Source organism: Megalobrama amblycephala, linkage group LG15 (assembly GCF_018812025.1).
Source record: "Megalobrama amblycephala isolate DHTTF-2021 linkage group LG15, ASM1881202v1, whole genome shotgun sequence".
NCBI classification, from domain to species: domain Eukaryota; kingdom Metazoa; phylum Chordata; class Actinopteri; order Cypriniformes; family Xenocyprididae; genus Megalobrama; species Megalobrama amblycephala.
The window spans coordinates 16,133,687-16,160,928 of NC_063058.1; the positions used below are offsets into that span (position 1 = coordinate 16,133,687).

A 27,242-nucleotide genomic window follows, 5' to 3' on the forward strand; every position below is an offset into this window, starting at 1 on the left:
TCCATTTACAAATAGGATTTAATTTTATGGGTTCCACAGAACAGTTATGATCAATCAAAAAAAACAAAAACAAAACAATGTACAGTGATAACAGATGAAATAGGCACAACTTGTGATTTTGCAGGATCGGTTCGCAGATATTGTTTGCAGACACAGATGGTCCTAACAACCGAATACCACCTTTCAAAATGGCCGTACCAAGCAAAATATCTTCACGCACAGTGAGACAAACTGTTCTACAGAACACCATTTGGTCTGCAGATTATTCAATTAAGACTGCACATTTTTGTGAATATTGCATATTAGGTAAGCGCATGCTGTGAGGATGTGCCATTTTGAAAGTACTGGTGAAGATCATGGGTCCATTTTAGGCCTTGGCTTTGAAACCTGTATCAGGAGAAAAATGAGCAAGCACAATCTTTTCACTACCAGGCAGCAGTATTCCTCAAGCACCATTTATACAGGCCTTTTTGTCATTATGACAGTGTTGCATCCTCTCCATACATATATTTTAGGTGCCAGAATAATATATACTTTAAGATCTTTCCATTTCGTTATATTTATAAATAAGATATCTAATATAGAATGTAAAAGGAAAATAAAATTATTTGGTTTTCACAGCTACATACGTCAGGGATTCTGAGATTGAACCAGAATGCAAATAGGCCCAGACTACGCTCTGTTTAACAGAGCAACATATGGGAATATAAGCACACATAAACATTGAATACGAGAACCAAAAAAAAAACATTCACAGAAGTAAGCATGGATGCTATATTGTATTTGTGAGACTTGGTAGAGTGCGGATAAACAGCAGCACATACCCGATTTAACATAGAACACTTAGCACTGGTGCCGTACACACAGGAAAACAATGGAAAAGTAGCGCAGTGGAATGGAAAATGGAAAAATGTGGAATGGAATGGAATAGAAACACGTGTTGTATGTAAACACGCTAGGGTCCGTTGCGTTTTTCCATTCCACTGCGCTACTTTACCATTGTTTTTCAATGTAAACGTGCTAGATAGATGTCTTTAACCATTGCGCTTGCGTCTTGCACATGACATTGTGTCTACACCGGATGCCACCGTTGTCACATTTTTTTTTTCTGGATGCAACGAAGTAACCATTGCAAATCCATTTGTCCTTCATATCAGAAGTAGCGCGAGAGTACATCAGAAATGGAACGGGGCTCAGTTTACTGCCGTGATGCATCGCGCCGCATCCAGTGTAGACAGCATCACTGATTATAATGGGTTGCCAGTGACGTCTGTTGTAGGCATGGCATTTTGAAAACATGCCGCTCAAGTTAAAGCTTTTAAAAAAATGCGTCTCTAGACCTCGCACTTTTTTTGTTCCACTGACCTGCATCTTGCGTTTTTAACAGCAAATACACGTTCTGTGTGAACCATCCCCTATGATCGTGTTTGACCATTATGTTGCGTACTCTAAAAATGTGTCTCTAGACCTTGCATTTTTTCATTCCACTGGCCTGTTTAGCGTTTTTTTGCGTTCACCCACTCTGTGTGAATGGAAATCAAGTTGCTTTCCATAGGATTCCTATTGAAATGACTGGATTTCAACTAGGAAAATTCACTAAACAACGATAAATGTGACTGCACTTTAATGCTTTGGATCAGGGATTCGTAACCTTGGGTTTAAATCGTTGCTAACCACCCTTTCAAAATGACGCAGTAAACGTTGGAAAGTGGCCTTAACCTGTGGTGCAAAGAAGGTCACGGACACCAGATGGACAAACTGGGCTGAATTTAATTACATGCTTCACATCCATTCTGAGTGAAGAAGGACGTGTCCCAGTAAAGCTTTGGTTTCTGATCAAAACTTTGAAATACAGATCTTGGATCAGGTATAGCTTTAAGATCTATTTTCTGTCTTGTGTTGTTTCATCCATCATTAATGCATCAAACATTGTGCTTCGAATGAATTCAAATGAAAGCAAACCTCGCACAGAAATGATTTTTACAAGTTACATCGAACATTTTTTTTAGTTATTAAACTTCGTAAGGCTTTACACCAGTCAGTAATACTCGAGATGTACGAGGTGAAAGTAGTTGCGCTGTGGTCGATATCTGTTTCGATTTTAACATTTGTCTAAAATAGACATCAACATTATATCATCAACATGACACGTTACAAAGAGGATCAAAACCACCATCATGCGACACCTCATATAGTATGATAATGCAAAAATACAAATAGACTGAAGGTCATTCGAGGAAGATGTCTTCTGTCGGACAGGAATATTCCACATGTTCTTTGTAGAAATGCTGAAAAGCTTTCCTGTTAAAACAAAGAAAAACTCTTTATTTACATACATATTTATATTATATGCAACAAAGTGCTTTTTTAACTGCATTTTAGGAAGGTCTAGATGTGATTTTAGATCTATAAACTTGTCAACAATGAGTTATTATTATTTATGCTTTCAAAAAATTACTCAGGAACAGAACCAACTCAAACACAAAGTGCAGTTGTGCCATAATTTAACATAACATAGTCGTGTTCAAGAAGTAAAATCCTATTCATTTTCTCCATTGGAGAACTGACTTATAAACCATTAAATACATACCTAAAGCTACAAGGTTGTTAATCGGTGGTGTATGCTTTTATCAAAGCCATCAACCCGCATTCAAATCGAGAAAGTAAACTGTGTTAAAGAGGTCTTGAAGTAACTGGAAAACTCACCCTACAGATTCAGCCAGTTTTGTGCTTGTATCTTCTGAGAAGAACACGTGACAAGCGAATCTCTGGTATGCTGGATGTTTCGTTATTAGTCCAAAATACCTGAAAGAAAAAGTATTTACTGTCAAGTATGTGACACTAATGTCATTGTTGTATGTTTTCTTGTTTTCCTGTAGGGGGCGGTGTAGCTAGATTAAAATGTGGTTAATGTATGTACAGATTTATATAAGTGACCACAAGCTCTCAGTCCCATATTAAGAATCTCATATGAGTCTCTGCATCTAAACTGCCATTCAAATTTTGAAAAAAAATAATACTTTTAAGGATGCGTTAAAGGGTTAGTTCACCCAAAAATGAAAATTCTGTCATTAATTACTCACCCTCATGTCATTCCACACCTGTAAGACCTTTGTTCATCTTCAGAACACAAATTAAGATATTTTGATGAATTCCGAAAGGTTTATGACTCGTCCATAGACAGCAATTTAACCGGTCCAGAAAGGTACTAAAGACATTGTTAAAACAGTCGATGTGACTGCAGTGGTTCAACCTTAATGTTATGAAGCGAGGAGAATACTTTTTGTGCACCAAAACAAAACAAAAATAACAAAAAGTATTCTCCTCGCTTCATAACGTTAAGGTTGAACCACTGCAGTCACATCGACTGTTTTAACGATGCCTTTAGTACCTTTCTGGACCTTGAAAGTGGTGATTATATTGCTATATATTACGAGTCATATACCTCTCGGACTTCATCAAAAATATCTTAATTTGTGTTCTGAAGATGAACGAAGGTCTTTCGGGTGTGGAACGACATGAAGGTGAGTAATAAATTAATGACAGAATTTTCATTTTTGGGTGAACTAACCCTTTAAATTGATCAATAGTGACAGTAAAGACATTTATAAGGTTACAAAAGATTTCTATTTCAAATAAATGCTGTTCTTTTGAATTTTATATTCATCAATAGTTCTGAAAAAATGTATCTCAGAAATATGAAGCAGCAGAACTATTTTCAACAGTGATAATGTTTCTTGAGCAGCAGATCAGCATATTAGAATGATTTCTGAAGGATCATGTGACACTGAAGACTGGAGTAATGATGCTGAAAATTCAGCTTTGTATATATTATATTAAAATAGAAAATAGTTGTTTTAAACTGTAATAATGTTTCAGAATATTACTGTTTTTGATCAGACAAATTCAGCCTTAGTGAGCATAAGAGAGTTCTTGAGAAAAAAATGCCAAAATTATTTTATAAATAAATCAATGAAATAATATTTTTTAAATAAATTTTTTTTTTTTTATATTAATTTATTTAAGCCCTAATTTACCCTTATTTTCACTTCATATGTGACCCTGGACGACAAAACCAGTCATAAGTAGCACGGGTATATTTGTAGTAATAGCCAACAATACATTGTATAGTTCAAAATGATCGATTTTTCTTTTATGCCAAAAATCATTAGAATATTAAGTAAAGATCATGTTCCATGAAGATTTTTCGTAAATTTCCTATATATCATATCATGTAAATATATCCTAAATGTATTTTTGTGAGTGGATATGCATTGCTAAGGACTTCATTTGGACAACTTTAAAGGTGATTTTCTCAATATTTAGATTTTTTTGCACCCTCAGATACCAGATTTTCAAATAGTTGTATCGGTCAAATGTTGTCCTATACTAACAAACCATACATCAATGGAAAGCTTATTTATTCAGAAAAAATGACTCTTATGACTGGTTTTGTGGTCCAGGGTCACATATCTAGTCATACTGGACAGACAGGATCTAATAAAAGCATGAATTTGTTCAAACTCACTTTTTATTCTTTGGATGGCATCCGCAGAAGGAGATGTTTTTCAATTGAAAAAAGTGAAAGCACTTTTCACCCTGTAAAATATGGAAAGAAAGACTGAGTGGTCTAATCAGCAGCAGAGATTGGGACACATTAGTGTAAGCAGCACAGCTTGATGTCATTGCAGTGTGAGGTCGTCTCAGTATGTGTACTAAACTCCTGAAACCTGTGATTAACATCACTGAGCGCGCTCACAAATTCACTCAGAGGGGCTTAGGGGGCGAGACCCCCACCGCATTCTTAAGACGCTTCATTGCGTAACTGTGGAGCCGTAAATGTTGCGTCACAGAGTGCAGTTAAATGGAGGAGCCTTTTGGTGGCAACATCTAGTCACACTAAGACGCCGCCTCCATGGCAAGAATCCATTGATGAAATGATAGAAATTATAATCAGAATGTTTCAATATCATAATATTTAAAGATTTCAAAATATAAAATATTTAAAATATTAAATTAAATTGACCCGCTTAAAGGGTAAGTTCACCCAAAAATGAAAATTCTGTCATTTATTACTCACCCTCATGCCGTTCCACACCCGTAAGACCTTCGTTAATCTTCGGAACACAAATGAAGATATTTTAGTTGAAATCCGATGGTTCCGTGAGGCCTTCATAGGGAGCAATGGACACTTCCTCTCTCAAGAGGAGTACCATAAAGGTACTAAAACATATTTAAATCAGTTCATGTGAGAACAGTGGTTCAATATTAATATTATAAAGCGACGAGAATATTCTTGGAGCGCCAAAAAAAACAAAATAACGACTTATTTAGTGATGGCCGATTTCAAAACAATGCTTCATGAAGCATCGGAGCATAAATGAATCAGTGTGTCGAATCATGATTCAGATCGCGTGTCAAACTGCCAACGGCTGAAATCACGTGACTTTGACGCTCCGAACAGCTGATTCGATACACTGATTTATCTGTGATCCGATGCTTCATGAAGCAGTGTTTTGAAATCAGCCATCACTAAATAAGTCGTTATTTAGGTTTTTTTTGGCGCTCCAAAAATATTCTCGTCACTTTATAATATTAATATTGAACCACTGTACTCACATGAACTGAATTAAATATGTTTTTAGTACATTAATGGATCTTGAGAGAGGAAATGTCATTGCTCCCTATGGAGACCTCACGGAGCCATCGGATTTCAACGAAAATATCTTAATTTGTGTTCTGAAGATTAACGAAGGTCTTACGGGTGTGGAACGGCATGAGGGTAAGTAATAAATGACAGAATTTTCATTTTTGGGTGAACTAACCCTTTAATCCTTTATTGAATAACTTCCATAAATAATAACACAACATATTAATTTTGAAAACTATTTGAAAAGGTACTACATGTTAGGAATCACCATATGCTTGGCGAGTAATTTTTAGGAAAAATATTGAGGTATACAAACCCTTCCAGACGTCCGACAGTCATCCTGAACAATGATTTTCACTCCTCTTGTGTTGATTTCCAGAATACAAGGTGAAGGGGGGCTGAACTGCATTGTTGTTCTTCTGTTTGATGCTATCTGTTGACATAATCAGATTGCGTATGAACATCAGATTACATATGAACAACAACATGTCCTTGTAGTTATTATGTAAATATATGGAAATCCAAGGCAGAATTATAATACAGAAATGAATTAGTATACCTTCTGCATGGCGGCACAAAGCACATCGTTCCCTTTGTGATACGGCACTTGAACAGAACCAAGGAATTTCACCCAGAATTTGTCCATCCAGTCACCTTTGACCTCTGAATAAATCACAGTGAACAGTGGAGGACATTATTACACAATATACAAAAGCTCAAATACTCAAAATGCCATAGAAAAGCAAAGGTTTACCTTTAACCAGTTCATCCTTTGTCACCTTGACGGCGTAGAATGCAGGAAAGATGCCTCTGGATCCAGTGCGCATGTTGTAGCCCTCGCACCAAAGATCCTCGGCCTGCACCTCGACCAGTAAGGGGTCATCCGCCTCCAAATCCAATTCATCATCGTGGCGAGGGATAAACCTGTAAACAAGCCAAAATTAGGAATGCTCAGGTGAAATGTGGTATGATTGGGTGATCTCCAAATAAGTAGTTTAAGGTACCACACATGAGTAGAGTGTGACTTTGAACAAAATATATATTTGCATAGATAGATACATCATATTACTCGTTATGTTTTTTTGTGGTGTCATCTTGTTTTGCTGTAGTTGGTATGTGGGTGAATTTCACTACAAATCAAAAGAATAAACCTATTTGTAGTACAATTACTTTGCATTTCATGACAAAATAATGGTCCTCAAAGTAGGGTTTAAAAAAGGCATCAACATTTCTAATATGGTCTTTCTAATATGAAATATGGTCAGGATAAGTTTCAGTGTCACTTTAATTGAATCTTTACCTGAACACTGCTCTGTGGCTCTGTTCTCTTTCCTCTCCATTAATAACACAGGAGAAGAATCCAAACTCAGCCCCTAAGTGGGAGAACAAGCATTCATTGTCACAACTAGAACAACATTTCGGCAGGTAGTGCTTGCTGAATTTCATTACCTTGATCCTGGCTGGTCAAAGGCGGGTCTGATATTAGCAAACCCGTTAATGAGGAAAATCTTTGCAGTTCTTTCGAGGCCTTGGCAGTTACATGGGTAGTATTACGGAAGGGGTGCAACAAGGTTCAACCCTTGGACCTTTTCCATTCTTCCTGGGCTTTTTTACGCCACACTTGCATTTGTTTGGTGAAATCTCTGCACGTAGACTGTTAATGTAAGCCATTTATTCTCTCTGAATTATGTAGCATGTTCAACCCTTCCACAGGACAGGTTATGACATAAAGCCGTCATCACATGTTCTTTAGAGCTTTTGCTACACAACTTTAAATTGATTTTAGATACTTTCTGTTGTTAACACATTTTCAATTTATTGTAACATGCACTAAGCCAAAGCCAAAAATAAACTCATAAACTTGGCATTGTGGACAATGCAAGTGTTTCACAATCAAAAGAAGTCAAAATACCCCAGCAGCCCAAGTCTCTGGTGTCCCCAGAATGTGTCTGTGAAATTTCAGCTCAAAATACCCCACAGATCATTTGGGTGCGAGCAAAAACACGCTTTTTAACAATGTTTTTGTGTGTGTGTCTTTAAATGCAAATGAGCTGCTGCTCCCAGCCCACTTTTCAGAAGAGGGCGGAGCTTTAACAGCTCACACTTCGGTTGCTCAACAACAACAAAGCTGGACAATCTTACACAGCCAAAATGACGATTGTCAGTAACAGTGTTCAGCCTTACATTGTTCAAACTGGAGTAAGACACTGAACAGTTAGTGGATAAATGTATGTAGTTGCTGTGGAGTTGATTCAACTCATCGACTAGCATGTGCCGTCATGTTAAAGGTCCCGTTTTTCGTGGTTTTTTGAAGCTTTGATTGTGTTTATAGTGTGCAATATAACGTGTTCATGTTTCGCGTGTAAAAAAACACAGTATTTTTCACATAATTTACTTATCTGTATACCGCTGTTTCCACCGTCATAAAAACGGGCTGATGACTTCCTTGTTCTATGAAGTCCCTCCTTCAGAAATACGTAACGAGTTCTGATTGTGCCAGCGGTTCCTGTGTTGTGATTCGACAGCAGCTTAGCGCTCCTTGCCCGGAAAGGTCACGCCTCTTACCATAACGTGGAGATGCACGCGCTCAGTGTTATTGTAAACATGTCTTTAATTTTACCCTATCAATTTGAGCCGGAATCAGACCCGGTGATTGGACTGCGGGATGAAAATAACAGCGTTTCGACGACATGGCGACAAACACACTCTACAAACGCAACTCTTGTGTATTCCTGTGGGCGGAGGTTAGTCAAAAAACTGTTTTAGTGACGTCATTAAAGAAGGAAGTAGAGGGATGTAGTCCAAACTGGCCGTTCGATGTAGGCGACTTCTGTTAAATAAAATATCTCGCTTGGCATTGAACTTTGAGCTTTAAAATTTTACAGATTTTATTTATACTCTAACAACAACATTACACACTAACTAAAGTTTGAAACATGGGATCACGAAGAACGGGACCTTTAATCTTTTGTGCAAATCCAGCGTTGAATTGACCCTTGTTTGTGAAGCAGTCTGGCGTAAATTGACGACATGGCAACAACACTCTACTACAGCAACTCTTCCTCTTCTCTAAAGCAGCCCAACATGGCCTCACCCCCTTTGTTGCGTATTCTTGGGGGCAGGGTTTATGTAAATTTTAGGGTTAGTGATGTCACCAACCTGGGAAGAAGCTTGTTGTAGTTTGAGCACCGTAACTTTGCAGATGTCCTTCATGCTCTAACAGCAACATTACACAGTTAAAAAAGTGAAATCATAATCAACCACCCCTTTAATTTCTAATTTCCATACTACTCACCAGAGAAACGTGACCGTCCATTCACAAAGACGTTCATGAACTTGCGGGAACGGGGCACGTCTGAGGTTGTGTCTGTGGTGGAGTCCGCAGACAAACAGGAAGTATCTCTCCTCATGCTCCTGGCTCCAGACTCTTCCTCCTCATCGTCCACTTCCTGATCCTCGTCATCATCGTCGATGGCAGACTCGTAGACTGTATTGTCACTGTCACTTTCGTAACCTTTGTAACAGTCCTTGATGCTCACTAGCTCGAGCTTAGCATGCTCATCCACCACCAGGGTGTACTTAACCGAGTCATATGTCAGTCCCGAAGCATCCGTGCTGACCGCCACCGTCTTTAAGGTGTCCTCTTTTGCCACTTTGGGCTTCCGGGTTTCAGTCCGCTGACTAGCATTCCCTGGGTCACTGAGGCTGACAGTCCGGCATGGGGGCGTGGGTGGGTACACCTCATCCTCCTCGCTAATGGAAGGGTTTGGACAACCCGCCGATGGGTAGTAGTGAAGGGGAGGAAGCTCCGTGTCTGAACTAATGGACATGCGATTGCTGTCACTGCTCTGGGACAGAAACGGTCGCTCCTGTTCACCGTTAACCGGCGTGAGGTGGATCTCCTCTGTGGCGTTTCCTTCCGAAATGCGATAGTCCTTGTTTTTGTCGACCGACTGGTCACACGTACCTTCATTCTCCACAGGATACTGCACTTGTTCCCGATAGCCATTGACGGTGTGATACCGGGCTTTTTCCTTGCAAATGATCGGGATGTCAAGGACACCCTCTATGAGGGTCACTTCCGTGGATTTTTCCCTCATGACTGTCTGTGTGAGGGGCTCCACCACTTTGGGGTTGTTCAAAGACTCTGACAACTTGTCCTGCTGCTTGCTGCGAAAGGCTGAGGATTTATTCGTAGAGGAGGCAGGGCCTCGTGGTTTGGTGTCAGCCCTGGCCTGAACTTTGTCCCCATCGGTCTGGCTAACCTGCTCAGGTTTGGCCGCCGGATCTCCTGTTTCACACACACAGAAGATTATAAATTAGGCAATAAGCCTAATGGAGGAAAACATTTGAAGAGGATTATGTAAGAATGTCAGTTAATGCCTCATAAACACAAAATGCTACATTTCACTCAGCACAGGAAGTAATGAATCCTGATGGTTTTTAAACCAGTACAGAAAGAAAAGAAGGACTATTTTTCCATGTAGTGTAAAATACAATTACAATTTCAATGCCATTGCTGTTATTTTTGAAAGTGAAGTATGCAATTTTGTCAACTGAAGAAATGCACCATGAAATACGATGTCACAATTTGTAAATGTACGATCGTAGAAGTAAAGAAACAATGAATGAAACGACAAGATGAATAGTGACAGATCTTTTCTTACATATTGTGACATACATTTAAGTGAAACAGATTATCAAAAAGGAAAAATGTAGAGCAGGTCTTCAATCCATTGGTTGTTGAGTGGATGGAGGCAGATCTGAATGCGAGCTTGCAGTTGATTATAAGAAAGGGCGGGTTTAAGCAGACTATGGCCCTGTTTCCACCTGGTATTAAAATGCATTTTGGTCGAACGGATCACAAGTGGACAGCGGAGAAACAAACCCGTTTCCACCTGGTATTTTAATCCATCCCTTTTGTCCACTTCTGTCCTGATTTCTTCGAGGGAAGGGTCTATCAGCGGGTAAATGTAAGGTTTTATTCAGATCTTTCAATCTAATGAACAAAATAAGCTCACACAATTTACATATGAACGCACCCAGAGATGACGGAAAAACATATGGAGAACATCAGCTTTCATGTCTGCTCTGATAGCTGCAATACCACGCCGAAAGCGTTGAGTGTGTGTTAGAAATCAGGAATGGTGAGAGAACATTGTGCTTGGTACATTTTTCGTCTACAGCAAAGTTTAAATCCTGTCTGGCTAGCGCGCTTCCCATAATGTTTACGCATTAGGTCAGTAGGTGAAGAGTAGACGGTCTTTAGAGCCTGTTCGACCACATGAGCGTTTCCACTATGAAAGCAATCCAGTCTAATGCGTTTTCGACAACCTCTGGAAGTGGTCGAAAGTGCACAAGCTCAAAACGTTTTATACCCCGTTTACACCTGTTTTTAGCGTCATCCACTTGTGATCCGATCGACCATAACGCATCTTAATCCTAATCCTAAATGATTGGTCCATCATACGTCATCAGAGAGAAGTTTGTTGTTTTACTAGAAGACCTAGTTATGGTCTTCCAAAAAAAAATAAAAAATAAAACATGCTCAGATGAATTGTCACAATAAGATAATTTAACATGCATTTAGAAAACTATGAATTTTCATTTGATGGCTGATGACTTTAAGTAGGTGCTAATGCTTACACATGCCAAATCATAAGTATACAATTTTAGTACATAGTAAAATCATGACAATTGGGACATAGCCTGGTAGTCATAGTATTTACACTCCTTGATGAATTATGCTGGGACAGGAAAATTGAAACACATCAGCTTTACAGTGATCAAACCTTTGTTTTCATACTTCTAGCTAGCAGAGTCAGACACAAGTGACATCTGATGAACTCTCTGGGTAAGTAGATTGACGAAAATCCCATTAAGTTAATTGCAGCATGTAAACACATTTACATTCCGTTGAAGCGAATAGTACAAAAACACCCACAATTATGGTACATATATTGTATTGCTTTCATTCATCTCATAGTAATTCCACTAAGGCATAGAAATTAGTTTGAAAAATGACTTGGAAAATTTAAGTCTCAGCAATTCATCAGACGTGTTCAGTTGTGTGGTACGCGTGGCCATTACTCACCTTTAATGTGTGGTGATGAAGAATGGGTTTTCTTTTCTTTCCTCCGTTCTTTCTCACCAAAGGAATTGTTATTTATTGTGTCCTGGGATTAAAGTGGAGAAAAAGAGTGAGGAATAGATTTTTCAATATACAAAGTGCTGATAGGGTCAAATCAATATTGGTGAGATTAACCCTTACAAAAAATATACCAAAATAAACAATAAAAATGATAATATTTTTGGACACTACCATGAATCAGTATTCTCTACAGAACCTTAAAATTAACAAATAAATAGGTAACATTTATTATTAATATATTAAAATGTAACAATTTAAAAATATATACAAGAACGCATTAGATTAAAAAAATTGTATTACTTTAAAAAAAAAAATGTAAATGTAAAATGTCAAACATTCCACCACATTTTAGGTGCTTTTCTATCATATAGTGAAACCATAAACAGAAAGTGTATTTGACTACAATCCATAAAGCAAGAGATTTACAGGAAGAGCAGCCTGACAGATAGATTTACTGCTCATTCCTATCGCTGACTCACCAATTGACCTCGCTGCTATAATGCACCTTTAACACTGACACTCCTATGTTGCCATAGCAATGCGCCCATCGATGATGCAGGAATTGGCATGCGTGAGAGCGTGTCAGTGTGTGCGTAAGTGTGGGGGAAGAACACAGTAGTGCTCATGACGGAGGAGGAAGACACAGATGGCTGAAATGATGCTCTTATCCAGTGACTCTAAAAACGGTATCAGGAAAGAAACCAGATGGGAGAAATTCTATCCCGACAGTTTATTGCTTTCTAGTTTAATAATCAAAGCCTGTCTCAATCTATTACTGTGAGTCTACTAATATCAGGCTAGAATTAAGTCATCTTTATCTCTATAGGAAATAAAGTATGTGACATTTAAATCTGAGAAAGATGTCTCTCAAAGAACTGGCAGTTAGATTAGATTATTAGATTAATTAGTTACACTAAAAAATAACGTGTTGAAATTTTTAACGCATTTAACGCACTTGCCCCGCCCCAGACCTTTACAGTACATCTAACATTTCATACAGTTGAGTGATGACGAATATGATGCAGGGCAACAACTCATTCCGAAATCCCTAAAATTAAAGATACGGGGGCAAAATGAGTGCATAATGAGTGCAAATGCAATAGCCCTTTTTAAATAATAATAATTTCATATCCCCATATTAATTTAAAAAAATTAAAGGTATAGTTCACCCAAAAATTTAAATTCAGACATCAATTACTCAACCAAAGTTCATGTGTAAAAATTTGTATGTTGAATCAAATAAAATATTTCTTTCTGAAGTTACTTTTTGTAATGTCTATTTGATGCTTTACACAATAATGACTTCAAATGATCTTTTGGGGATAATTTCTCTGCCAAAAATGATGTGTGATTAAATTGCGATTAATTAGATTAATTAATCGCCACATCATGCAATTAATTACATTGTAAGGTGTCCAGAGGTCCAGAGGGGTTATTTGTTTTAATGACTCTACAAGTTCTATTAAACCATCAAAATATGAGGAAGATATTTTACATTTTTAAAGGTGCCCTAGATTCAAAAATTGAATTTACCTCGGCATAGTTGAATAACAAGAGTTCAGTACATGGAAAAGACATACAGTGAGTCTCAAACTCCATTGTTTCCTCCTTCTATATAAATCTCATTTGTTTAAAAGACCTCCGAAGAACAGGCGAATCTCAACATAACACTGACTGTTACGTAACAGTCGGGGTGTACGCCCCAATATTTGCATATGCCAGCTCATGATCGAGGCATTAGACAAGGGCAGCCAGTATTAACGTCTGGATGTGCACAGCTGAATCAACAGACTAGGTAAGCAAGCAAAGACAATAGCAAAAAATGGCAGATGGAGCAATAATAACTGACATGATTCATGATAACATGATATTTTTAGTGATATTTGTAAATTGTCTTTCTAAATGTTTCGTTAGCATGTTGCTAATGTACTGTTAAATGTGGTTAAAGTTACCATCGTTTCTTACTGTATTCACGGAGACAAGAGCCGTTGCTATTTTCATTTTAAACACTTGCAGTCTGTATAATGCATAAACACAACTTCATTCTTTATAAATCTCTCCAACAGTGTAGCATTAGCCGTTAGCCACGCAGCATAGCCTCAAACTCATTCAGAATCAATGTAAACATCAAAATAAACACTGTACTTACGCGATTAGACATGCTGCATGACGAACACTTTGTAAAGATCCATTTTGAGGGTTATATTAGCTGTTTGAACTTTTTTTATGTTGTTTAAGGCAAGCACGAGCTCTTGAGGCGTGGAGCACCAGATTTAAAGGGGCCACACACCCTGAATCGGTGCATAGTTAATGATGCCCCAAAATAGGCAGTTAAAAAAATTAATAAAAAAAAAATCTATGGGTATTTTGAGCTGAAACTTCACAGACACATTCAGGGGACACCTTAGACTTATATTACATCTTTTTTTTTAAAAATTCCATTCTTAGGGCACCTAGAATTATTTAGCAAAAAAAAAGCCAAACTACAGCTACAGGTTTTATTTTACTGTGCAAAAAAAAAAAAAAATAAAGCATAGAAAAACAAAAAGCATACATTGACTACAACATAATCAGTTATTAATATTTAGTTGATTCTCTCTTATTTTTGCATGTGCAGAGTCTTGGAGCTGAAATATTGATGACTCATCCTGCACTACATTGTTTCGTCCAATCAGATGCTTTCTTGAGCAAGAATGTCTCTCCACCTAAAACCATATGCAATATGGTTAATCATGTAACCAATAGCAAATCATGTTTTACAGCTGTGACATAAACTAAAGGCCAATTGGCTATTTTGTTTTAAAAAAGGGACCACTATTTTCAATAATAAATATGTCAACAAAAGGAAAAAATTGCACGTCAATTGATTTAATAAAGTCTTTAAATATTCAAAAAGGCTGTATATATTTTTTAATACTTTTCCACAAAATTCAAAGAGATAAATTGATATAAAATAAACTGTTTTCCTTTATGTCAATAACTTGAAATTCAAAACGTCCCTATTTAGTTTCTTAATGCACATGGTGTTATTGTGGACAAATCATTGATGCATATTAATCGAAGTAAAAAAAAAAATATATAAAAAAAAATACATTAAGCCTATGTTTAGAATCTTTTATTAAAATGTAATAATTGAAACAACTATCCTTTCTGGCTGACATCAAAAAGACCATACAATTCTATTTAGGGATGCCATGACCACTGTTAACACTTCAATCAATTATTTCCTGATAAAATCAAGTCTTTTCCAACATTTTTAATAGTTGAATATCCCATTTCGCTCAGAAATGTGTCAGATTACAGGAGTAATAGGTTGTCAATAGCACTTCACATCTATTCTAAGAAGAGTTTCAGTCAACATCCAGGCCTCTGGCTTGCTAGCAGAAATATTTTTGTCACAATGTAGATATTTTTAGAGCATACTTTTTCACAGTTTTACTTGCATTACCCAATAACTCTATGCACTTTCTGTGGAAAAGCTCTTTGCTAATTCCTCAAATGCCCTTTGAGCCCAGCGGCTGTGCCAATGCTGCAGACGTGGAGAGATTCGACAAGCCAAGATTACGAGATTAAAGACAGGGAAGCACATTTACAGTCATCCACCATCTTCTCTAGTCGTAAAACAATCTGCTGACCTGGATATGATTCAGTGTGCGCAAACATTTAAGCAAAAGGCTGTTTTATTATTCTAGCAACACTTTCATGTAAACATCACTATAAATAATAAGATATCATACAAGTGGGTTTGTGCAATTCCTAATAATAAACATTAGTTTCAATATATCCAGTGATTTAAATATTCAGGACTAGCCAGCATTAATGCTATAAGATGGTAAATATTGTTATGCAATATTAAACTGACTAAAATGCATTGTGTTTAATGTGCATTTTTAGCTCAGTGCAGGTTAACGGGTTAGTTTACTCACCCTCATGTCAATCCAAACCTGTATTACTGACCTATATTAAATCAAGAATGAGACTTGAGGTTTTTGTATGACTTCAGAACATCTGGAATAAAGTATTTTCAATGTATGTAAAAGAGCAGCGGGAACGCTCAGCAAAATATCTCCTTTTGTGTTCTACAAAAGAAAGAAGCTTGGATTGACATGAGGGTGAGGACAATGTCAGAAATTACAGCAAGCAGCATAACCAAACACTATTCGGTAACAGAGAAATCTGAAAAGGTCAATTTGAGGTCAATACAGTCTGGATTGGAAGTCTTTTCAGGAGATAGCAGTGCTGGGCCATTACTTAAATCATTTAGTTCCCTCTGCCTCATTACCCACAATGCACTTCAAAAATGAGAGAGAGAAAGGATGGCAGCTGATGATTTACCTTAAAAACTGAGGTTAGATCAGTGTTATTTTAGCATTATATCTATCTATACTATGGACACTTTTCACATTTCTGGTATTCTCAGAAGCAGAAGTCATCTTAGTTGAGTGAACTTCTACAGTGATGAACAGGAGATGACAGCAAACACAAGCGTTATAAATATTACATTTTGTAAAAATGAAAATATGAAAAACGTCACTAGATTTGCGATGTTAATAACTGTGGAAATGATAACAGTCTGTAAAATTTGTATCATATTTTACATTTATTTTTACTTTAACGTATTTATTTTTTATTTTATGTTTATATTTTCAGTTTTCCTTTTAAATATTTTCCTTAAATATTTCCTTTAAATATTTAGAAGGAAAAAAATATATATAAAAAAAAAAAATTAAAATATTAAATATTTTCCTTAAATATTTCTATTTAGCTTTTTTTTTTTTTTTTTTTACATTTGGTTTAGTAATTTTGGTTCTTTTTGAATTTTATTTCAGCTTTATTTCCATTACCAAATACAATTTTTCATAGTTTCACTTTTAGTAACAACACTGGGTAAGATTATGCGCAATAGCAAGAAAGAAATAACACTCCATTTATAATTTCTGTGATATGACAGGGTGATGTTTAAAAGTGTGATTATGTTATTATATATAATAAATTTGGGTATTTAATGTTAAAGGGATAGTTCACCCAAAAATAAAAATTCAGTCATCATTTACTCACCCTCAGGTTGTTCCAAACCTGTATGAGTTTCTTTTTTCTTTCTACAAAAGTAGATATTTTGAAGAATATGGGTAACAAACAGTTGATGGATCCCAATGACTTTCCTAGTATGGACAAAAATATTATGGAAGTCAATGGGGTCCATCAACTGTTTGGTTACCGACATTCTTCAAAATATCTTCTTTTGTGTTCAACAGAAGAAAGAAATTCATACAGGTTTAAAATAACATGAGGGTGAGTAAATGATGACAGAATTTTCATTTTTGGGTGAACTATCACAAATTTTAAGGCAGATTGTGCTCAAAAGAGTTTCCCAAAAGAGTTTCTTAAACTTAATTTTAGTGCTTGGGAAATGTAATGGAGATCGAGGATAGTTCTCACAATTAAAATTCTGATATCATCATATTTTTGCTAAAGTTCCCAGGTGAAATTTTCATAAATGTCAGATCATTGTATGTTACATTTCTATTGGGGCATGTTGTCACACAAGCTTCCTGGACAATTACGATGGAAATGTTTACTATCTTTTATGAAGCCAAGAAATAATTGGAGTAAAAAGTGAGACAACTTGCCCCATATCTATAGATCAACAAGTTCTACAATAGCTAACCCTAAAATGTCTAAAATGCATTACACAGAACACTAGACTTTCAAAAACAGCACCACATATGACATCCAAAAAACAGGGTTTTTACTCCCACCTCGTAATATTTTGTTCAAATCGGCCCATTAAAGTGCCGCCCCCTGCTGTTTGACCCTCACAGGTCAACAGTAATGATCCACTCACGCTCTTTCTTGTCAGATTACATTACACATGGAGGGCGGACAGCAGTGATTCATAGCAGGTGGGCCGAGCGGGAGCTCACAAACAGGAAACGTCATCAGCATCAGCGGCCGGGAATACCAAAGAAAACCGAACGCTACATGCGTTTACACTGAAAATACACCCCATCCCTCCAGGGGAATGGCTCGAGATGACATTACCGCTCGAGATCCAGTATGGCAATCATCATTTTTACTGTAAAACAATTTCTAATCCCGCCTCGGATGTAAATCACAAGCATCTTACAGACCAAAGGCCGCTGCCAAAACTGTCCATCTCACCTGAGTCCTTGGCACTTGAGGGAAAAGATTCAGGGTGGTGGGTCTCTTGGGCCGGTAGGTATCCATGGCGACAGCAGGGATGAAATCCTTTAGCTGAGGCTGAGTGACAGGCGGCCCTGCGCCCTGCTCTTCCTTGTGGTTGTCATCGACTGCATCAACCGGCCGCCTCTCGTCCTCCTCTTCTTCCTCTTCTTCCTGGATTCCTCCCTCTGCATCAATCAGGTCCAAGTGAAGCATCTCCGTCTGCAGCTCCGCCACCCCCCTCCTCCAGCCGCTCCTCGGCGTGCCATTGGTCGGCTGGGTCATGTGATCCTGGGAAGAGCAGGCAGCAGAGCTTTAGAGGCAAGAGCAAAGGAGCTGCAGTCAGAAGCAGCCGGCCAATCAGAGAGCGGTGATGACATCAGCCTGTGGCTCCCTTCCTGGCTGCTGTAAGGAAAGCTAATTCAATCCCAGAGAACAATGAGGCGTGTCACACGACAAGCAAAATAAACACACCCAGAAATGACACAGAGAGAATTTATAACATGTTCAATTACACTAAACTGCCTTATTGCCTTTAAACGCAGCAGAAACACTTGTTCAGATGCTAATTATTGTATAAAAAAGGTTGTGAAATCATAAATGAGGGATTTTTTGTTTAAGTGTAAGTGATTAGATGATGATAGCCATGGTCAGATGTGAACGGCTATGACTTATAACACGTTCAATAACGCTAAACTATTGTATTGTCTTTAAACACAGCAGTTCTGAGTATAAACACTTGTTATGATGCTAATTATCACATATAAAAGGTTGTGAAATCAAAATGAGGTTTTTTTGTTTAAGTTTAAATGGTTAGATGATATCCATGGTCAGATGTGATTGGTTTTGACGTTCAACCATGCTAAACTGCCTTATTGTCTTTAAACGCAGACTTAGCATAAACATTAATGTCGTGATGCTAATTATTGCATTAAAAAAGCTAGTGCAATCATAAATAAGTGATTTTTGTTTAAGTGGTTATATGATGATATCCATGATAAATCACATAGTCAGATGTGACTGGCTTTGACAGAGAGAATTTATAACATGTACGCTAAATCAAAGTCTCTTTAAGACAAGTCATTTCACTCGGCGGCCATCTTTGAAACGTCTCTCGGGAATTTAAGTGCAGCTCCTATCTCTTTGAATGGGGAAACATCAAATTCTCCTTGCCAAGCTTTCGATTAAATTTCATATTTGAAATCATCAATGAAATCTGACAACAACTGTGGCATAAATTTTGTTTCTAAATGCTCGAATCATTAAAAAAAAAACGGTATTTTTCAGGCTGGATCAAGCTAATGCGCAGTCCTAAATGCAAATCTCTTGTGCCTCATTACGGAGGCGCGAGTCTGACTGTTTCTATAGGAACCGGAGCTTCTAACAGCCGCTGCAGTGACACAATGTCGATTTACCAGTCGGTGATTGGCTCTTATTTAGAAGGCGGGACTTATTCCGCCATATTGCGTGTTGCACTTTCTCCCATTCAAAACAATACGAGTGACACGTCTTGTGTTATTCAATAGTCTCTGGCTAAACTGCCTTATTGTTTTTAAACACAGCTATTCTTAGAACAAACACTTATGTTATATTGCTAATTTTCACATAAAAAGGTAGTGAAACCATAAATGAGGGACTTTTGTTTAAGTGTAAGTGGTTAGATGATGATATCCATGATAAACAGTCAGATGTGATTGGTTTTGACATCTCCCCTCAGTGTTAATGTCTAATGCTAATTGACTGCTATGCTAATTGGCTCTGAACACTCTTGTGACCTTATACACACTCATATTCATATGAATGCTGAAATTTCCACACACATTCAGACTGCAATACATGGAAACTAATGCTGTGCCGATGACCTAGAAATCTATTTTTGCTTTGGGGTAAACTGCTCGCCAAGCTCTGCACCATAAAATGACTCCTCATTCAGCTCAAGACCGTATGACTGTGTCTCATGGAAAGATAAGTGACTGTTTGGTTTTAGGGTGGAGAGATATAAACCACAAATACATGTTTTACTTTGTGGTGGGGACTGCCTGTTGACGTCTACTGTTTTTGAATTAAGATAACTGATTATTATTGTCTAACACTAATCATACTCTTTAGTTACAGATGATCTTTGAGATTTTAATTAAGTTTAATTCATGGGGATCACAAGGAACGACAAAAATTGAAGGGGTAGATTATACAAAAGTGAATTTTGGTCATCATTTACTCACCCTCATGTCTTTTCAAACCTGTAAGACTGTATATATATATATATATATATATATATATATATATATATATATATATATACAGTGCCCTCCACAATTATTGGCACCCTTAGTAAATATGAGCAAAGGCGGCTGTGAAAATAAATCTGCATTGTTTATCCTTTTGATCTTTCATTCAAAAAATTCACAAAAGTCTAACCTTTCATTGAAGAAAAACAGTTTTTCTCCAATACATGTTGGCCACAATTATTGGCACCCCTAGTAATTCTTATGAGTAAAATATCTCTGAAGTATATTCCCATTCATATTTACATTTTTTAGCACACCAGGGTGATCATGAACATGAAATTGTCCAGCCATGACTTCCTGTTCCACAGGAGAATAAACATGAGGAAACACAAAGGCCAAATTCCCTTAATCATTCATCACAATGAGTAAAACCAAAGAATATAGTTCTGATGTGCAGCAAAAGATTGTTGAGATTCACAAAATAGAAAGTGGCTGTAAGAAAATAGCTAAAGCATTGAAAAACCCCATTTCCACTATTAGGGCAATAATTAAGAAGTTCCAATTAACTAAAGATGTTACAAATCTGACTGAAAGAGGACATGTGTCTAAATCGTCCTAATGTGTGGTGAGGAGGAAAGTTTGAGTGGACAAAGACTCTCCAAGGATCACAGCTGGAGAATTGCAGAGATTAGTTGAGACTCAGAAAGCCTAAAAAAAATTATCAAACAGCACCTACATCCCCACAAGTTGTTCAGGAGGATTTCAAGAAAAATCCTCTGTTCTCGTCCAGAAACAATCTCCAGCATATTCAGTTGTCAGACACGACTGCAACTTCAAAAAGGAACGGCTTCTATGGTCAGATGAAACTAAAAAAGAGCTTTTTGGCAGCAAACCCACCAGATGGGTTTGGTGCACACATGGATAAAAAGTACCCCATGCCCACGGTTAAATATACTGCTGGATCTTTAATGTTGTGGACTATTTTTCTGCTGGAGGTCCTGGACATCTTGTTCAGATACACTGAATCATGGATTCTATCAAATACTAACAGATAAAAAATCAAAACCTGACCGCTTCTGCTAGAAATCCAATAATGGGCTGTGGTTGGATCTTCCATCAGGACAATGATCCAAAACAAACATCAAAACCAACACAAAAATGTGTCACTGAGCACAAAATGAAGCTTCTGCCACGGCCATCCCAGTCCCCTGACATGAAGCCTAAAGAAAATGAGTGAAGTGAACTGAAGAGAAGAAGCACCAGCATGGAGCTGGGAATCTGAAGGATCTGGAGAGATTCTGCATGAAGGAATTGTCTCTGATCTCTTGTCAGGTGTTCTCCAAACTCATCAGGCTTTATAGGTGAAGACTCAGAGCTTTATCTTGGCAAAAGGAGGTTGCAAAAAGTTTTGAATAAAAGGGTGCCAATAATTGTGGCCAACGTGTTTTGGAGAAAAACATTTATTTCATAATGTAAGTTTCCCCCCACTTTCAATTATTTTCCTTAAATGAAAGGTTATAATTTTGTGAATTTTTTGATAATTTTTTATATATATATATATATATATATATATATATATATATATATATATATATATACAACACAAAAGGAGATATTATGATGAATGTCCAAACTGCTCTTTTCTATATATTGAAAGCTAATGGTAACTAATGTTTTCTTTTGTTTTCCAAATACAGTTTTAGTATGACATGAGGGCGAGTAAATAAAGATTTCTGAATTCATATTTTTTTAAAAGGCAATATTTGTAGTCTGGATCATATAAAACATGGAATGTCCATCCTTTAAATGTAAAATACTTGATAATTATTTAATTACATCAGCTATATATTGACACAAATTTCACTATTGGATTCAATATCTATTCACAAGCTTGCGATTAAATTCAGTTCTGTTAGGGTAGTGTATCAGGTAGTACATAAAAATATTCTCAAGGGAAAATATAGAAAAAAAGAACCTGAGTTGGTAGTCCTACATTACTATTAGGTCAATATTAACTGATTTATATGAGCTACTTGCATTTAAATTACAAAAGGAAATTTTTATAATAATAACGTTATAATAAAAACGTTTGAAAGGCAATAGGCTATGTTTCTGGTCATTTAAAAAAAAAAAAACATTTAAATGGTGGCTGTCATAAAAAAATTAAGGATTTATTCAAACATATGCAGCTACATTAAATAATGGAAAACAGGTTATAATTAATGTACAATATAGTGCATATATTTATCAAAATGCTCCTCTCTTGAGTTCATTTAACGAGTTCATGGACATTCAATGGCTTTTCTGAGGTAAATCTTACATTATAAGTGACCTTATTTACAGGCTGTTTTATTGACGTCTTTCGGCGGTTGAAACACCGATTGAGTGATTACATGAGACATGATACGGATTTCGTTAAGTTGTAAGTATCTTTTAACATACCTTCTGTTGTTCATTCATGTTTATTTCGTGCTGTAAACTAGTAGTCAAGTGGAAGAGATGATTAATTCACATGAGGAACTTGAGGCGTAGCGATCTGTCACTCCACATAAAAGAGCGCCAAAACGGCATTTATTGTTTGAATATTGTAATAAAATGGATAGAATTTGAAAGCTAAAACTTTGTTTCATATCAAAAGTAACAAAACACAAAGCTTATTGCGATTTATTGGATGGACATGGCTACAAAGTTTTGTTCATTCATCCACTGAAAGCAGCAAACTATGATTCTTGGGATTTAAAGGGTTAGTTCACCGAAAAATGAAAATAATGTCATTAAAGGATTAGTTCACTTTCAACTAAAATTTTCCTGATAATTTACTCACCCCCAAGATGTCATCCAAGATGTCCATGTCCTTCTTTCTTCAGTCGAAAAGAAATTAAGGTTTTTGATGAAAACATTCCAGGATTATTATTTTCCTTATAGTGGACTTCAATGGCCTTCAGACGGTTGAAGGTCAAAATTACAGTTTCAGTGCAGCTTCAAAGGGCTTTAAACGATACCAGACGAGGAATAAGGGTCTTATCTAGTGAAACGATCGGTCATTTTCTTAAAAAATACAATTGTATATGCTTTATAAACACAAATTATCGCCTTGCAAGTGCTTCCGCTTACGTGGCGCCTGTTTCATTTTTTTCCGTAAGTATATTTTTTGGTGCGCCAAAAAACAACATAACAACTTATATAGTGATGGCCGATTTCAAAACACTGCTTCATGAAGCTTCGGAGCATAATGAATCAGCGTATCGAATCATGATTCAAACCGCCAAACTGCTGAAATCATGTGACTTTGGCGCTCCGAACCGCTGATTCAACACAAAAGATTCATAACGCTCCGAAGCTTCATGAAGCAGTGTTTTAAAATCGGCCATCACTATATAAGTCATTATTTTGTTTTTTTGGCACACCAAAAATATTTTCGTCACTTTATAATATTAATATTGGCCATCGGATTTCAACAAAAATATCTTAATTTGTGTTCCGAAGATTAACAAAGGGTGTGGAACGGCATGAGGGTGAGTGATAAAGACATTATTTTCATTTTTGGGTGAACTAACCCTTTAAGAATTGATATTGGTTACTCAAAATGAAAATCGATTAAAATCGAGAAATCTATCAACCCAGCCCTAGTAAATATTGTTAAACTTACTTTTGAACAGTTACATTTAATTTACAGTTATTTCATGTACAAATATTTTTTTCTTAATGCAAACCCAAATCTGAAGTTAAGTGCCATTTTTTTATTCCTGAACTAGTCTTGTAGTAAGACCTGGATTAGCCCAATGGAGATTAGCTACAGACTACAGAGCAGATGTTGATTAACTTTTATAGGCATGTACAGGTGGTGCTTTGGCACACTTCCAAAAACCAGAGTAAACCTGACACTACAAACTACATGTATATAAATAGATATAAATACATAAAATATTAAAGCTTACTTTAATGTGAATTAGAATGTAAATAAATGACAAAAAATGAATTTAAAATGTAAATTGTGAAAATTACATATAAATATCTTCCAAACAAAAAGTACATAAATTAAATATAAAAGTAAAAAATTAAAATAACATAAATAAATGGTATTAAAATGTATTTGGTTTACCCCAAAATACCAGCTTATATGCAAACAGACTTTGTATTTGAGGGCACAGACTTACTTTAGGGTCGAGGTCGAGGTGGCTGAGAGTGATTCCGTTCTCATCTGTGATTTCTGTTACTTCTGACAGGTCATCATCCTCGTATTCATTCAGACTCATGTCATGAGTTAACCTGAAAAGTGCCAGCACACCCACATTCACAGTGACACACACTACGTCATTCCTCCACGAGACTAAAGCTAGACAATCACTGTGAGGGCACGGCTCGCCGGGTGATCTGATAACTTCAGGAATACTGCAATGCTATATATACACACACACACATACTGGCTTCCATGTTTTATGGGGACTTCCAATAGACGTAATGTTTTTATACAGCACAAACTGTATATTCTATCCCCCTACACATTACAGAAAACTTTCTACATTTTTATATTTTCAAAACACTTCATTAAGTATGATTTATAAGCTGTTTTCCTCATGGGGACCCCCCAAAAAATGTTACCATAAGGTCAAAATTTACTGGTATTACTATCCTTGTGGGGACATTTGGTCCCCATAACATAGGGAATACCAGGCACACACACATACATACATATAAAAAAGTATATAAAAAAATAATTTATTAAAGGGCCTAACAAAGTTATATTCAGAATCATGAAAGTTAAGCACGGAAACAACACATTTCTGCTATATTTTTCTGCTGTTTTTTCAACACATTGTATGAACATCCTTGACAATTACATTCTTATTCAGCCTAATATTTAGAAAGCAACTGTTATTAGGTGTCCTTACCTCTGTCTGCAAGCTAGCAAAATCGTTTAGCCATTTACTGATAAATTAAGCTTTAAAAAGCATTCTAACTTCTCAGCACTTCCTTTTTATATACCTGCAATTTGTGCAGCTGCCCACGTTTCTTCATAGATAAGATGAACAAGATAACTGAACATAAATTCAGTCAAGCGGAAAAACCCTAGTAGACCTCTAAATGTCATTTTGCACACCACAGTAGAGTAATTTTATCTTTTTTCTTTTTTTTGATACACTCAAAGCAAGCCTAATTTTAGAGTAGAAAGATACACACATATTAAATGACAAAAACTTTCATATCTACTTCATTCGCATCCATAACCCATTTATTTTCCTGCATGCACACCAAACTAACGTTCTGGCCCATTTCAGAGCACACTGGCTGATCCAAGGTCAGTTAAGTGCAGCGCAAAAGGCCGCATGACTACTGTACCATTTCTCCCACTGTTCCTCCATCCAGCTGTCCCCATCCTCTCTGGAGTCCATGGCCAGGCTGAGCACCATCTGCGGGGCAGGGCGGGGTGCCACTGGACCCTTCTTGGGGGGAAATCGATGGAGCCGACAATTATGCCACTTTCTTTCTTAACCACCCGTCCGGCACTCCACACAGAAACGTCCTCCACGAGGGTCCTCAGGGGGCTTACATCAGCCACGGGAAGCTGTAGTGCCTGTGGATGTCCTCACTTCCCCTGGAAAACATCCTGCTGCACACCCCTGACACTCCTTGCTCTGCTCTGCGTGTGTCCTTCAATGGAGCCATTAAAGTCAGTGGCGGATAACTGAGAGAGAGAGAGAGAGAGAGAGAGAGAGAGAGAGAGAGGCGTAGTCTCGTCTAAAAGGGTCTGCCACCCCAGTGATTGATGGTTCAGATCAATGCGGCTCAAGTTGCCACCTCCACACAAGTGCAGGCCGGCAGATGCCTGCTGGGAATCGATGGCATTGATAACAGATGAAAATATCTCCAAGGCTGCCTGTGATATATATTGTATCATTAAAGTTCATTAGTAACTCCTCCTAAACCCTGTTAATTAGATCCAGATCTCCATGTTTCATTAACGGAAAAGCAAGCATGTTATTGATGGATCAAACATGCGTCATCTTATTTTACATTGAGCTGTTGGATGAGCGAAGATAACACGTGTTATTGACTTGCAGGAGATCTGTTTCATTGCGGGACTCAGTAGAAGATGGAGGACAAAGAAAGAGAAAGAGGCAGCGATAAGAGTCTCTGTATGGTCATTATGCTCTATAAGAGCAGACATTAGCTGACCTGGACAGGAGCTGAGAGCTCTTCTCTCATTAGCGCAGCTCCCACAGGACGCCGTTCACATCAGCTCTGCATACAGCAGCTCGATTGCATTACTACAATGCCAGTCTGAGATAAACAGCAGCACACTGCTGGATGCTGTTCAGTTCACTCAGATGTTCACTGATGGTGCATGTCAATTTTAATAACAATGAGAAAACTATCACAGATGCCATTTTCATTATTCACTTATTTAGATAAATAACAATAAATGATTATAATACAGAGGAAGTATCTGTGACCGTTTAATCTGTTTAATGTGAAGGTTGGATGATGACCTTTTAAAACAAAACAACAATAAACATAAAAGAGAACCAACAAAACAAAAATAAAACTATTATGACAAAAAAAAAAAAACGAGGGGAAAAAAAATGAACAAAACCAAAAAGACAAAATAAAGAAAACAAAACTGAACAAAAATGACAAGCAACGAAAAGCAAACATAAAGAGAACAAAAAGAAACAAAACAAAAATGGCAAAAAACGAGAAAACAAAACAACAATAAAAAGACAAAACAAAGAAACAAAACAAAAAAATTAACAAAAAAAAACTGAACAAAAACGACAAGCAATGACAAGCAAACATAAAAAGAGAAAACAAAAAACAAAACAAAAAAATGAACAAAAACAACAAAAAACAAAAACAAAACAAAACTGAACACAAATAACAAGCAACAACAAGCAAACAAAAAGAGAGCAAAACAAACAAAAAACCCTAAACAAACAACAGAAAAGAACATAAAACAAAGAAAAACAACAAAAACAAATGAAAAACAGGATAACAAAACCCAAAGCAAAAAAAGAACACAAAACAAAAC

General features: G+C 36.9%; 1 protein-coding gene across 3 annotated transcripts; it reads right to left on the minus strand.

The window, feature by feature from the left end:
• mapk8ip1a (mitogen-activated protein kinase 8 interacting protein 1a) lies at window positions 1-26,715 on the minus strand. 3 transcript variants are annotated; one of them, XM_048159012.1, is made up of 12 exons: window positions 25,553-26,715; window positions 24,370-24,481; window positions 17,964-18,275; window positions 11,745-11,826; window positions 8,946-9,941; window positions 6,951-7,023; window positions 6,405-6,574; window positions 6,210-6,313; window positions 5,967-6,083; window positions 4,529-4,599; window positions 2,707-2,805; window positions 1-2,301 (listed from the first exon to the last, which is right to left on the minus strand). In XM_048159012.1, exons 1-12 carry the CDS (start codon window positions 25,621-25,623, stop codon window positions 2,229-2,231), a joined length of 2,280 nt encoding a protein of 759 aa, XP_048014969.1. In that variant the 5' UTR covers window positions 25,624-26,715; the 3' UTR covers window positions 1-2,228. The 3 variants fall into 3 exon arrangements, with proteins under 3 accessions (XP_048014969.1, XP_048014967.1, XP_048014968.1); XM_048159010.1 differs by lacking the exon at window positions 25,553-26,715 and having other exon boundaries at window positions 24,370-24,681; XM_048159011.1 differs by lacking the exons at window positions 24,370-24,481; window positions 25,553-26,715 and adding an exon at window positions 22,655-22,756.
• Window positions 26,716-27,242: the final 527 nt, after the last annotated feature.

Excerpts from the sequence above, each read along its gene's own strand:
- mapk8ip1a (XM_048159012.1), bottom strand. The coding sequence starts at position 25,623 with ATGGTGCTCAGCCTGGCCATGGACTCCAGAGAGGATGGGGACAGCTGG. Across the intron at positions 18,276-24,369 it reads ACCTCGACCTCGACCCTAAA|GATCACATGACCCAGCCGAC; the intron begins GTAAGTCTGTGC and ends TGCTCTTCCCAG. Across the intron at positions 4,600-5,966 it reads ACTGTCGGACGTCTGGAAGG|GGTGAAAAGTGCTTTCACTT; the intron begins GTTTGTATACCT and ends CATATTTTACAG.